This window comes from Chrysochloris asiatica, unplaced genomic scaffold (assembly GCF_000296735.1).
Source record: "Chrysochloris asiatica unplaced genomic scaffold, ChrAsi1.0 scaffold00002, whole genome shotgun sequence".
Classification (NCBI taxonomy): Eukaryota; Metazoa; Chordata; class Mammalia; order Afrosoricida; family Chrysochloridae; genus Chrysochloris; species Chrysochloris asiatica.
The window spans coordinates 31,750,490-31,765,047 of record NW_006408520.1 but is presented as its reverse complement, the minus strand read 5'-3'; the positions used below and the strand labels follow the sequence as shown (position 1 = coordinate 31,765,047).

Sequence of the window (14,558 nt, the reverse complement as noted above, 5' to 3'; positions counted from 1 at the left end):
GGCACTTAACAACAACAACAAAAAGAGAGTGGCCCCTAATTTCTAAACTATAATAATAAATCAAATGCCCTATACTTAGGAAAAAACATTTATGATTCTTTGCAATAATTAAGGGACAAATGAAAATACTGTGTTTATAAACACATTCCATTTCCTTTCTAAATTATTTTAACTCAGTGTACTCAGTTCCATGACAGTAATAAATTCCTATAATTTTATGTAAAGACATTTTTGGGGGTATACTTGTTAGTATACTGTGGAGTCAATTAATTTGATGTATGTGTTTTTGTTTTGTTTTGTTTTTAAGTATACAAGAGTTTCTGTAAGTCAATTAAAAGATCAGATTTCAATACAAGAACCACAAAAAATTGTTCAGGAATTTAAAAGTTTGTGACCATGTACCACATAAACAAAAACATCCTATAATTATATCACATCCATCAAGTACTAGTCTAAACAAAGTTTGCCAGATGTCCTTCTATCTAAAGATTTCCCACTTATACTCTTCCTTGCTAGAAACCAACGTCCTACTCCCAATAAATACCTTGTGGCTATCTTTAAAACAGCTCATTTGTACCTAAGTGTATATGCACTTGACATTATAATAAAATGAATAGCATGCTAGGTTAGAAGCCAGAAGACTTGAATTTAGTATTAATTGTGCCTTTTACTATTCATATTATTGTCAATTATGTATCTTCCAATTCTGTGTTCTCAACTAAAAACAAGACAATGATGACTGTCATTCATAGAGAATTGCTGTAGGACTTAAAACAAAATTAAATATGTTGAACCACCCTAAAAAGGTGTAAATGACTTATAAATGTATGCATCATTATGTGTTTATATGTGAACAGCAAAATCTTTCAGGGTTATGACTACATCCTACTCTAATTTATTTTTTTTAGCTTCCATCCATCCATCTCTAATTGGCATGTAGACAATAGTAGGCTACTCAGTAAAAGTAGTTACTAGTATGATTTAAGTTAATACATTAAACTGATGATATAATTTATGTAATTCTTTAAGTATTTCTTCTTTCATTAAAGTCCAGTAGTTCTCCAATATCTTCTCTGTCTAATGTCAATAAAATATAGATCTTAAAAGACAGCAACTGCTTTAAATATATCACCATGATTTTGTTTTATGAGCAAATAATTACCTTTTCTCCCAAAACAGCTTGACCTGAGGACAAACCTGGATCTCCTTTTGGGCCCTAGATAAAAGTTATAGAACACTTGGTAAAACATAGATTCCATGTAATGTATCACATATCTTCAACTATAAGGATCATCAGATGCCATATACATTATATGTCATTAAATAAAATTATTCTAAAATAAGATGTTGCTTTTGCTAAGTGCTGTTGAGTCAGTTCCACCCCATAGTGACCCTGTATAGGGTTTCCAAGAAGCAGCTGGTGAACTTGAAAGTCTAATCACCAACCTTGAAGTTCAAATGTACTTTGCAGTCCAGAGCATTAACATGGGTAATTTACTTTTCATGGATCTTATATTGTAGTCTTATTTTTTAATGCTGAGAAGATTTCTAAAAATCCCCTAAACATAGTCAATTTTTAAAAACTTGATAAATATTTTATTTTGAAACTTATTTATTTGGGATACCTGGGAAAAGACTCTGTTATCGTTTTTAATTCTTGTAACTTGTTGAACTTCATTTCTACATTAGCATACGAAGACTAGCTACTATTTTAGTAAAAGAAATCTGCTTGAAACAATTCTTAAAATATTAAAATGCAATTTAAGTTTAAATATTTTCCAAAATTTTTCAATTAACATACAGTACTCTGGTAGCATAGTGGTTACGAATCGGGCTGTGAACCGCAAGGTCAGCAGTTCAAAACTACCAGTTGTTCCGCAGGAGAAAGATAAGGGTTTCTGCTCCCGTAAAGATTTACAACCTCGGAAACCCTGTACAAGGCTGCTATGAGTCGGAACCAACTCCATGGCACTTAACAACAACAACAACAACAACTTTATAATGAGGAGTCCAGGTGTGGTGCTGTGGGTTAATGCACCTGACTGCAAAGCCATTTGAACTGCAAGGTTGGCGGTTCAAGCTCACCAGCTGCTCTTCAGAAACCCTACACAGGGTCACTATGGGTCGGGATCAACTTGATGGCACTTAACAACAACAACATTTTATAATGAAGAAAAATAATTGCCAACATTATTTTTAATCTGTTATAAAAATAGCTATTTTTCATAATCTGGGCATCTTACCATTTATGTTTCAAGATAAATTAGATTTAAATTAAGTATTTTAGTATGATATTATAATAATCTTTCATATGCAGGTATGGTACTGTAAGCTAACCAAAAGTTTGGCAGTTCAAACCTACCAGTTGCTCCTTGGAAACACTACACAAGGTTGTTACGAGTTAGAATTGACTCAATGGCACTTAACACCATGAATACTAGTAAAGTATCACTTTTCAAATTTTTGTCACAACTCACAAAATATAGCGTTCACAATTAAGAGTCTATAAATTAAATTCTATTTCCATTATAATTCATTCTCAAATAAGAATAAATATCTATTCCTAGAATAAATATCTATCCCTAGATAGTTTAAAATGCTATTTCCACTCCACAGGAAATAGGGAAACCTTCTTTCTTGTCTTGTCAGGTCTTCTTTCATACATTCATGCTTTAAGTTAGCACTCAGAATGACCAGTGAAAGAATGACAAAGAGAAAAGTCCTAAAAGGTTCCCAAGGAGATTGTTCTTTTTACAAATTAGAAGTGAGTTGTCACTGGCAAAAGATCCTGCTTTCTATGGTGTTGTGAGTTGTCACCAAGCCAATTTGAAAGACGCTGCTTTCTAGATGACTGTCCTCTTCCTTTCCACAGCCTTTACCTCTTCTTATAAAGCAACAATTTTAGATCATTGGATAGAAGATTATGGAACCTCAGAAATAACTCTGGTGATGTTTCAATATATAAGAACACATCATGTATAAACGAAAGTTATACACAATATACTTAGAATCTATAAGACATGTGAGAGAGGCAGGCCATATTTCTCTGCATTGAGGAATGCTTCAAAACCTTTTACTCACTGTGTCCCTCATTTTTTTTTTATCAACTCTGTGACTCCCAAACGGACTCCTGGTGTGGTGCTGTAGGATCAGCACTGGACTGCTAACCACATCATAGGTGTTTCAAACCTACTAGCTTCTCCTTGGAAGCTCTGTACAGGATTGTTATAGGTTGAAATCAATGGTACTTAACAACAACACACTTAGTCTTATTTGATCACCTTTTGAAATCAAAGGGTTAGAATGGAATGCAGATTCATAACTGACTTTGTCCCTTAATTCTTACTTGTATATCTTTATGTGTGCCTCTTGTTAAAGAGGTACCCTTTATGAGTATGAATAAGAGGAAAGGAAATCTGCCTACAATATGTTATTTAAAGGATTCCAAAAGTCCTACCTTTTCTACTTAACTGTTACAGAGTCTGAAATTCTCATATATAATTATTTTAAATCATTATTGGAACTCAAGAGGTCCCACTGCTGGGAAGCGAAACTCTCTAAGGGACTAAAGAAGTTAGCAGAATAGATTTGTCATATTAAAGTTAGCCCAATATAGTGGAAAGAGCATTGGGATGAGAAGCCAGAAAGCAAGCAGAGCAAGCATTTAATCTATCTAAACTTGAGATCCCTCTTCTATAAAATATATACAACAATAATAAAAGGTTAGAACACTTAGGATCAAATTCTCTATAGACTATAAAGATGTTAATATTGTTGTTGTCAAGTGCTGTCAAGTCAGTTACAACTCACAATGACCCCATGTACATCAGGAGGAAGCACTGCCTGATCCTCACAATCACTGCTATGCTTGAGTCCACTGTTGTAGCCACTCTGTTAATCCATCTTGTTGGAGGTCTTCCTCTTTTTCACTGACGCTCTACCAACCATGATGGCTTTCACCAGGGTTTGGTAAACATGATAACATGTCAAAAGTACTTGAGAGAAACTCTTGCCAATCTCAATTCTAAGGAACATTCTGACCATACTTCTTCCATTCTTTGGCAGTCCATGGTAATGATGTTAGTAGTTAGTATTAAAAATAAAAAGACTCAAAGACAATCATTATTAAAATCAACTGTACAGTAGTTGACATCTGGAAAGCATAGAGCGCAACTTGAGTTAATAACAGTGTGGCAAGATTTTAACAAAAAAGATTTGGAATTTAAAAAGTTAGGGAAGTGTCATAAAGGAAACACTAAATTACATGATCATGAGCTAGCGCCAGCTGGGTAGTTGTGAAGAGGCAGTTCTTCAGACTATCCTGGCATTGGTGTCTTCCCCATCCCAGCCCCTGCTAGTATCTTTGGGCTACCGGAACAAACCACTGCACCTCCTCAACCAAAGCATAACAGTTAGCCCAAATGCCCCACAGTAAAAGGGTTCAATCCAGGAGTAGGTACCAAGATGTCTGCGTACCTCCTCCTAGGGTGATCAGGTAGGAAAACTCTCTATGAAATGGGCCACTTAGTTTAGGAGTATAAAATGACTGAGCGGGGGATATTTTCTCATCTCTCAGGTCCTACTGGGGCACACATAGCAAAAGCATAAATTTACAGTCCACCCAAGGGGAAAGATCTGGTCAGGGGAACACCAGAGGTAGAAAGTAGACAGTCATTGTGTTCCTCATCCATAATGCCAAGTGACAGACATGTAGTATAGTTCTCTATATCCATTGGAGAAGCTTCTAGAAGCCAGGGGGACTTCCAAATATCTTCTTGTTAAGTGCCATCGAGTTGGTTCTGACTCAAAGTGATCCTGTATAGGGTTTCTGAGAGAGGCTAGTAGGTTTGAACCTTCAAAGCTTGTGGTTAGCAGACCAGTGTTTATTCTATAGTGCTATACCAGGGCTTTAAAGACTATTAGCTGCTTTTAAATTTCCTTAAATATCTTGAAAGAAGAAAAACAGAGAAGTAGCTAACCTCACAAATAGTCCCCAAGCTCTTCTTCCTAAGATTCATGTCTTTGTGAATTCTCCTTCTACAATGAATAAGACTGATTTGTGTAATGAACAGTATGTGGCAGAAATTTGGTACATAATTCCCTGTTGATGCTGCTGTTGTTAAAGTGCTGTGGAGTTGGTTCCAAGCCAAAACATAACTGTATAGGGTTTCCAAGGAGCAGCTGGTGGGTTTGATCTGCTGACCTTATGGTTAGCAGTCCAGAGCTTATTGTATCGAGCCACACCAGGAGTCTATGACTTCTTATACTAGGTCATTAAAAGCCTGTGGCTTTCTCTTTGCTTTTCTCCTAGATCACATGTGCTGAGGGAAGCCAGCTGGCATGTCATAAGGATACTAAGCAGCCCTAGGAAAAGGCCCAGAGGAAGTCAGGAACAGCCGTGAATGGAGCTCTCCTGCCAACGGTAATATGAGTGAACCATCTTAGAAATGGATCTTTCAGTCCCCTACTCAAGATGACTACGACTCCAGCTGACATGAAATCTCGTGAGAAATCTGAAGCTCCTAAAATCCTGACTCATAGAAACCATGAGACAATAAATAAATGCTGTAATTTTCAGTTACTATGTGTGGGGGAGATTTGTTATAGAGCAATAGATAACTAATACAGCCTGCTAGAAAATATTGGTATTTCTCCCTGTTCGTACATTTATGGAATAAACTCTGGGAGATGGAAGAAGCGCTGAATGAATACTTTACTGAAATATCACCTGAGCTTCTCATTAAATTAATAGGTTAAAGGTGCTATATTAACTCAGTCTAAATGTATTCTTGTACAAGACTTAACCCAGAACATTATGTGGAGAAATTACTGATCCTGAAAGATGATACTTAGATTCTGTAGTTCAAGATTATTTTGCCCAATAATTCCTTTGTCCATATTGCCAGAGACTTAGTAACTTTCCACTAAAGTCCCCATTCACAGGAGCCAAAACATTTTTTTTTAATGTGACAATAAATCTGGTATTTCAATTGCATTTTTAATTGCCCTAGTTACCTCATAAACAGCTCCTCCAAGAAAAGATAAATAACATTTTCTTAAGTATTCTGCTAAGTGTTTTAATGTACCTCATTTAACTTACATAAAGTATCTTTGGTTCTAATCATTTTTACAGAGTCCATTTATCAAAATATTGATGGTAACATATAAAATATATTTGTATAAAGATTCCATAATGTACTACATTCTTTATTTCAGTTCAAATTTCCTCACTGCAATAAACTTGGGAATAACTTAACTTGCTCTTTCCATGTTGCTGTTGTTAGGTGCCATCGAGTCAGTACCGACTTATAGCGACCCTACGCACAACAGAACAAAACACTGCCCAGTCCTGGGCCAACCTCACTATTGTTGCCACTCTTGAGTCCAATGATGATGCCACTTTGCCATTTCATCTTGCTGGTTTCCTCTTTTTCTCTGACCCTCCACCTTACCAAACATGATATCCTTCTCCAGCAACTGGTCTCTCCTGACAACATGACCGAAGTATGAGAGACAAAATTTGGCCACCCTGACCTCCAAGGAGCACTCTGGCTACACTTCTTCCAACACAGATCTGTTGGTTCTTTTGGCAGTCCATGGCACTTTCAATAGTCTCCTCCAACACCACAACTCAAAAGCATCAATTCTTCTACTGTCTTCCTTATTCAGCTTTCGCATACATATGAGGCTATTGAAAATACTATGGCTTGGGTCAGGTGTACCTTAGTCCTCAAGCTGACATCTTTGCTCTTCAACACTTTAAAAAGTTCTTGTGCAGCAGATTTGCTTAATGCAGTACGTCGTTTGATTTCTTGACTGCTGCTTCCGTGAGTGTTGATGGTTGATACAAGAAAAATTAAGTCTTTGACAACTTCAATCTTTTCTCTGTTGATAAGAATATTGTTTATTGGTCCAGTGGTGAGAATTTTTGCTTTTCTTTACATTGAGATGTAATCCATACCGAAGGCTAGGGTCTGTGATCTTTATCAGTAAATATTTCAGTCCTCTTCCCTACTGAAATAGACAAATAATTTCTTGTGCAGTACAATTTCCTCACTGTTATTAATGCTGTCAAGTTTGTTCCAACTCATAGCAACCCTGTATAGGGGTTCCGAGGTTGTAATTCTTTATGGAAGCAGAAAGTCTCATCTTTCTCTTAAGATTCGGCTGGTGGATTCAAACTACTGACCTTGTGTTTAGCAGCCCAGCTCATAATCCACTAATATATCAGGTCTCCTTGTTGTTGTTGTTAAGTGCTGTCTAGCCAATTCTGATGCATAGTGACCCTGCATAGCAACTGGTGAGTTTGAACTACCAACCTTACAGTTCAAACAAGCCACAGTGGCCAATAATTCTACTTGTGCCGTTCTTGTGAAATAATACCCATGAAGCAAAATAATTGAAATTGTCTTTATATCATAAAGACCTTAATTTAAAGGAAATCTTTTTCCCCCTGAAGGAAAATAAATCCTGTAATTATATGTCAACATTTACTATCAAAAGCAAGAAATCTGCATTTTCATTCCACCGTCTTGAATGAATATTATAAGAGTGTTATAAAGTATAAAGCCTGAATGTTCTGTTAATAATGAATACTCTGGAAATGAGTGTTAAATACTTAGGAAATTGTTTTTACAAAACAATACTTTATTTGATGTAGTTGGGACACAGGGGTCATTTTAAACACCTGTCACAATCAAATACTGCCCATAAATGGTGGGGGTAGTGCCGTAGTCAGTTCCGACTCATCGCGACCCTGTATAGGGTTTCTGAGGCTGTAAATCTTTATGGGAGCAGAAAGCCTCATCTTTCTCCTGTGGAACTGCTGGTAGTTTTGAATTGCTGACCTTGAGGTTAGCAGCCTGACTCATAACCACTACGCTACCAGAGCTCCTTACTGCTTCAAATATGCTCAATAAAAACAAATCATGGTCAGTGTTGGTTATCTAGACATAGTTACCAAATTGTTAAATTGAACCTGAATTAAAGATTAATGTTTAAGCTTATAATATTAAGTCCCTAAAGGAGCTCTGGTAGCATAGTGGTTATAAATCGGGCTGCTAACCTCAGGGTCAGCAATTCAAAACTACCAGCTGTTCCTCGGGAGAAAGATGAGGCTTTCTGCTCCCGTAAAGATTTACAGCCTCAGAAACACTTTGCAGGGTTATTATGAGGTGGAACTGACTCCATGGCACATGACCACCACCACCAAACGGTCTAACTGTTGTATTTGTTAAGTTCTGTCCAGTCAGTTCCAACCCATAATGAGCTTGTATAGAATCTATGAGGAGAGTCTGGTAAATCTGAATTGCTGAACATGCGGTTGCCAATCCAGTGCTTAGCCTATAGAACTCGCCAAGACTTCCAAAATGGTCTAATTAGCGATTTGTAAAATTAATGTCCTTTTTTTTCAATCCCTCACATATGGTTTTATAAAACAAAACATTCTGTTGATGACTAAGTATAAATATTCAAAATTTCATCCATATTTCAAGTATGCATTGAGGTAAACAATTTTCCTTTCCTTTTTTCTGTATACTTGGTGTTGTGGAGCGGTGTCTATTAGCAAGAATGTAAGCTTGATATAACTTCAGCCCTTCGGAGAAATATGAGCTGAGACTTTACAGCTACTTTGCCCTTTTACCAAACTAAATATACTTATTGAATGGAACCCTGGTGTGATGCCACATGATAAGCATTCGACCTCAAGGTCAGTTTGAATCGCAAGGTTGGCGGTTCAAACTCACCAGCTGTCCCTTGGAAACCCTATACAGGGTCACTATGAGTCGGAAGTGACTTGGCAGCAATTAACAACAAGTATACTTAATTCTCCAAATAAAGCTTAAAAGTATAAAAAGCAAAACCCGTTGCTGTCAAGTCAATTCATGTCATAGCATCCTATGGGTTACAGAGTAAAATTGCTCCATAGGGTTTTCTTGGCTGTAATCATTACAGAATTCGATTGTCAGACCTTGCTTCTGCAGCACTGCCACACGCTTTTTAACTGTCAACTTTTAGGTTATTGTTGTTGTTGTTGTTATATGCTGTGGAGTCGGTTCCGACTCATAGCGACCCTGTACAGGGTTTCTGAGGCTATAAATCTTTACAAGAGCAGAAAGCCTCATCTTTCTCCCACGGGACAGCTGGTAGTTTCGAAGTGCTGACCTTGAGGTTCACAGCCCAATTCGTAACCATTATGCTAGGTTATTAGTCAAACATAAATCACTTGTGCCACCCAGTGACCTATTAGAGACTATAGACACCCTTTGTATCCAAAGATTGGCCTTAAAAGTTAACCTTTTTAAAAATCGTCTTATTATTTTGTTTCTGTTGAGAATATACACTGCCAAATATAGTTAACTAAAGTTTCTCAATGTACAGTTCAGTAGCACTGATGACGTTCTTGGAGTTGCACACCGTTTTCACTCATCTTTTCTGAGTTGTTCATTTCCCATTAATATAAACTCACTGCCCCCTAAAATTCCTATCTAATCTTTCAAGATTCTGTTGTCCAGAACTTTCATTTGCATGTAAGGAAAAATCATGTGATACTCATTAATAATCACTTACTTTTGGACCTGGTAATCCAGGTAATCCGGGATTTCCATGTGGCCCTGGTATGCCCTGAAAATAGTAAAGAAATCCAATCAATTGTAGAACAGAGTTATATACAAACAACACATATACTATTAAAATAAATATTGTTGTTGCTTTTCCGACTCATAGTGACCCTCTGTAGAGTTTCTAAGACTAGCAGACAGCTGGTGGAATCGAACTGCTAACATTGTGGTTAGCAACCCAGATGGTAACAAACTACGCCACAAGAGCTCCAGTATTAAAATAAATATGACATAATATAACATCGTTCAAATGAATGCTACCTTATGTCTTTATCTTTTCTGAGATCTTAGATGTTTCAGTATTGGAAAAATAGCTAGATTAATTATAGAGCCAAGCTGTGGGTTTCATCCTTTGCTTTAAAACACTGCCCTCAAGGTGTTTATTTCTCCTATTCACCACCCCTATCTCCACCATCTGTGGCGACGTGGGCTAATGCGCCAGACTGCAAAGCCATTTGAACTGCAAAGTCAGTAGTTCAAGCTCACCATATGCTCCTCAGAAACCATATGTAGGGTAGCTGTGAAACCAATTCTACAGCACTTAACAACAACAACATCTCCACCAGCAGCTCATTGTTCAGTGCTATTTCTAAAAGCTATATAGAGTAAAAGCCTAAAAAGAACAAAGTGAAATTGGTTACTCTCCTCTAACTATGTGTTATGCCTTTCTGTACTTGGACTTTTGCTTATACCGTTCTGTATGCCTAAAACCTTACTTCATTTACCTTCATAGGCAAAACTAAACCAGTCATGGTGGAATCTATTCTGACTCATGTTGATTCCATGTGTGTCCACAGGATTTTCAATAGCTGATTTTTCGGAACTGGGTTGCTAGCCAGTCTTCCAGGGTACCTCTGGGTGGACTTGAACCACTGATCTCTAGGTTAGCAGCCAAGTTCTTAACTATTTATGCTATAACTACCCAAATTATTCCTTAAGACTCAATTCAGTTTCTATTTTATTTTGAAAGCCTCAACACTTCAAAATGAAGTAATTTCTCTCTTCTCCTAACTTCTTCAGGAATTAAAAACCCATTGCAATATAGTAGTTTCTGACACAGAGTCACCCAATAGAACTGAACTGCTTTGGGTGTGGTGGTGTGCCATGGAGTCGGTTCTGACTCATAGCAACTCTGTATAGGGTTTCTGAGACAAAATCTTCATGAGAGCAGAAAGCCTCATCTTTCTCTCATGGAGCGGCTGGTTGATGTGGACTGCTATTCACAAGGTCAGTGGTTCAAGCCCACTAGCTGCTCTGCAGGAGGAAGATAAGGTTTTCTGCTCCCATAAAGATTTACAGTCTCAATAACCCTCTGCAGCATCGCTATGAGTTGGAGCCATCTAAAGGACACCTAACAACAACAAAAAATAGTAGTATAAAAGTGTGCTGGGAAAAAAACCCCACAAAAACTTTAGGAAAAAATGTATCAGTGAAAATTTAGCATGGGTTAAGTGGGGATAACTTGTTTGCATCCAATAAACATAGGGAGAAAAAACAAAGTAAAGCTGCAAGTTTGAAGAAAATGAAATTAGGTACACAAATGAAATATCTATCCTTGAGAAGAGAGATACTGTTCTTCCCTTAAGGGAAGAAAGATTGGATAAGTAAATGCACAAATGATATGGGAACCAGGGAAGGAGTCTGCAAAACTGTAAGAGAATATGGAAAACCAGAGCTTGAAGTGAAGGTCATGTTATGGAAAAGGAGCAGCTTTAGCAGTGTAGAGAAAATGGAATTTGTGCAAAGAGGGAATCAGTCCCTCCAAAAAGCAGGATCCAGAGTCTTCTTGGAGGGAAGGAGGAGAACAAGAATAGTTGAGGTTTCTAGAGAAGAGTGGGCAAGGTTTAGAAGACACCATATGAGAAATGGATGGATCATCAACTACAGAGAAATAAAATAAATGTTAAACAATAGCACTGGACCAATGAGGATGGTGCAGGGCGGAGCAATGTTTCATTCTGTTGTGCATAGGTTCACAATGAGTCGGAGCTGACTTGATGGCACCCAAAAACAAGGAACCAATGAAAATTTATCTTAAGCCTAATATGGGCAAGAGTTTGATGTGAATTTGAACAATTTAAAGTAATATTTTAGATTGATTTTTCTTTATTTAAAATATATGTAGGGACTTCAACGAGTTCGTGGAAATTTTCCATTATCTTTGAATTCTAAGTTTTTCATGCAACTTTTTGAAGCTTCTTTATATTCTTTTGTGATAAGAATCTGGATAAAAAGAAAATGGACTAGTGAATTATATAAATGGCTCATTGAAGAAAGATTTATTGGTTTTTTTGCTTGTTTGTTTTAAGTTTGAAAGAACCTAATCCTGGTGTGGCGCTGCAGCATAATGCGCTGGACCATGAGGTCGGTTTGAAACAAAAGGTCGGCAGTTCAAACTCACCTCAGAAACACTAAACAGGGTTGCTATGAGTCAGAACTGACTCAATGACACTTAACAACACCAAACAACAATTCTAACACAGTAAGAAATTATTTGTTAGACCTCTGTAATGTGAGAAATTACTGCTGATCCTTAAAGGCAGCTGTTTTCCTCAGGGCAGGATTTTTCTGGTCATCAGCTTCAGTATTTTCCACTGTGTAATCCAGGAATGTATTCTTTTATCATAGACCACTTCTCTTTATTCCCCTCAATAAATGAACCTCACCTTGGACTACCAACTACAGATGATTATAGTTGTTAAGTACCATCGAGTTGATTCTGACACATAGTAACCCTATGTGTATAGGGTTTCCAAGGAGCAGCTGGTAAGCTTGAACCACCGACCTCACAGTTCAAACGACTTTGCAGTCTGACTCATTAGCCCACAGTGCTACACCAGTACTCCAACTACAGATGATATCACTTTATAAATAAGAATAATGTTACAAATTGCACAAGAACAGTCACTAATCTACAAATTTGATAATCTTTCTTGGGCTTGTTCACAGATAACTCTTTGGTTGGATGTTTACACTCAAATAAACAAGCCTGCATGTGTTCCTAGGCTTCTCTTGAATTGATGCATGCCGACAATATTTGAAGATCCAGGCAGACTTTCAAAAGAAGCACACACTAACCATTACTAGGAAAAACACATTGTACAGTCAGTTATTCTCATAGGAAATGGAAAATAGAGCCCATCTACTCACCCTTGGGCCTCTCTTTCCTGCTGGACCTGGGATACCTGCTGGACCAGGCGGACCCTTGGAAAACAAATGCCAGGCATTAGACATGACAGTAAACACATCTTTCTCACAAGTTTCAATATGAGTTCCACTTCAGGATTACTCTTCTCAGTTTCCAGGTCCTGGCTGATCATGCTTTTAAAACAACATGAATCCCTTTACCCTAGTCACCAGGGGTGAGAACTGAAGCTGAAATGTCCTCTTTAATCTGGCCAGAAATAGAAGCAGGAAGTCTTTGACTTATGGTTTCAGCCACTGTACTTGCATCTGGTTTTTAAAAGGACCATAGCTAGCAGTTTTGTGGGTAAGTTTTACCTAAATTTACTTTAACTGCAGCAGGAGGCATTCAATTTAGGGTTTGGAGGCTATCATCTACTGGGTTTTTTTCAAATGCATTTCAAGAACACTTGCCTTGAAATATTAAAGCACTGACCATTTTATTTTCTTCTGAAAGAATTTTATCGAGGATCTCTGGACTGTGTTAAATTGTTATAATTAAATTCTTCTAACGTATAGATTAGTAAATCCTCGTGTGGCATTATAGGATAAGCACAAGTTGTATTACACCACAAGGTTGGTGGTTCAAACTTAACAGCAGCCACTCCTTGGAAACCGTATACTGGGTTGTTATGAGTTGGAATCAACTTGACGGCACTTCACAATAACAACAACAATAAATCTGCTTTATGCCAAAAGTACTACACCAGGAGGTAATTAATAGAGTCAAATCATTTGAAAAACAAAGTATGAAAGCAAAAATGGATTAAAAGTTTGAAGTAGTCCAAATTCTTTAAATGTTACTTTTTAAATATATCAAATAAGAAATAGGAAAAAAAGCTCTCTGCTTCCTCATAGGATGTCTTATATTGTTTTTTTTTTTACAAACTATCAACTGTGAAAAACTACAGAAGTTTTCATTTTGGATATCATTGAGAACATATTCATTCTTTTGTTTATTTAAGTCTGAGCATCCTACTGTTACGGCATTATTTTTGGTGTCTGTAGAGTATATAAGAAGCTCTGGTAGTACAGTGGTTACGAGTTGGGCTGCAAACCTCAAGGTCAGCAGTTCAAAACTACCAGGGGTTCTGCTAGAGAAAGATGTAGTTTTCCACTCCATGAAGATTCATAGCCTCAGAAACCCTAGACAGGGTCTCTATGAATTGGAACCAGCTCCACAGCACATAACCACCACCACCCCCACAGAGCATACACATATTTCATTTTAACAGTCATTCATTGTTATTATTGCTGTTAAGTGCTCTTGAGTAAGTTCTGACTCATTGTTGTAAATTCTGTAGAATTGGTTCCAAGTAGTGGCTGATGAGCTTAAACCACCCACCCTTGCAATTAAAACCAACCTTACAGTTCAGCACATTAATCCACAGTGCCGCCACACCATGACTCCATAGCAACCCTGTATAGAGTTTCTGAAGGAGCCCTGGTGGTTTGGTGAATTATGAGCTGGGCTGCTAACTGAAAGGTCAGCAGTTCAAATCTACCAGTCACTCCACAGGAGAATGATGAGGTTTTCTGCTTCCACAAAGACTTACAGCCATGGAAACCCTATAGAGGATTACTATGAGTTGGAATAGACTCAATGGCACACCACCACCATCAGATTTCTGAGGTGGGTTTGAACCACCGACCTTGAGATTAGCAGTCCAGTGCTCATCTTACAGTATCATACCAGGACTCCTTTCATTATTGCTGTAAAAATAGCACAAGACTGAAAGTTAGGCATTGTTGTTG

At 37.4% G+C, this 14,558-nt stretch overlaps 1 protein-coding gene across 1 annotated transcript in view; it reads right to left on the bottom strand.

Annotated features, from left to right (window-relative positions):
• The window catches only part of COL24A1 (collagen, type XXIV, alpha 1), a 562,513-nt gene that overhangs the window by 473,258 nt on the left and 74,697 nt on the right, over window positions 1-14,558 (bottom strand). Inside the window, exons 4-6 of the mRNA XM_006831073.1 lie at window positions 12,771-12,824; window positions 9,571-9,624; window positions 1,163-1,216 (exon numbers count right to left, since the gene is read on the bottom strand). Coding sequence (XP_006831136.1) covers window positions 1,163-1,216; window positions 9,571-9,624; window positions 12,771-12,824 — 162 coding nt within the window. The remainder of the gene's footprint in view (window positions 1-1,162; window positions 1,217-9,570; window positions 9,625-12,770; window positions 12,825-14,558) is intronic.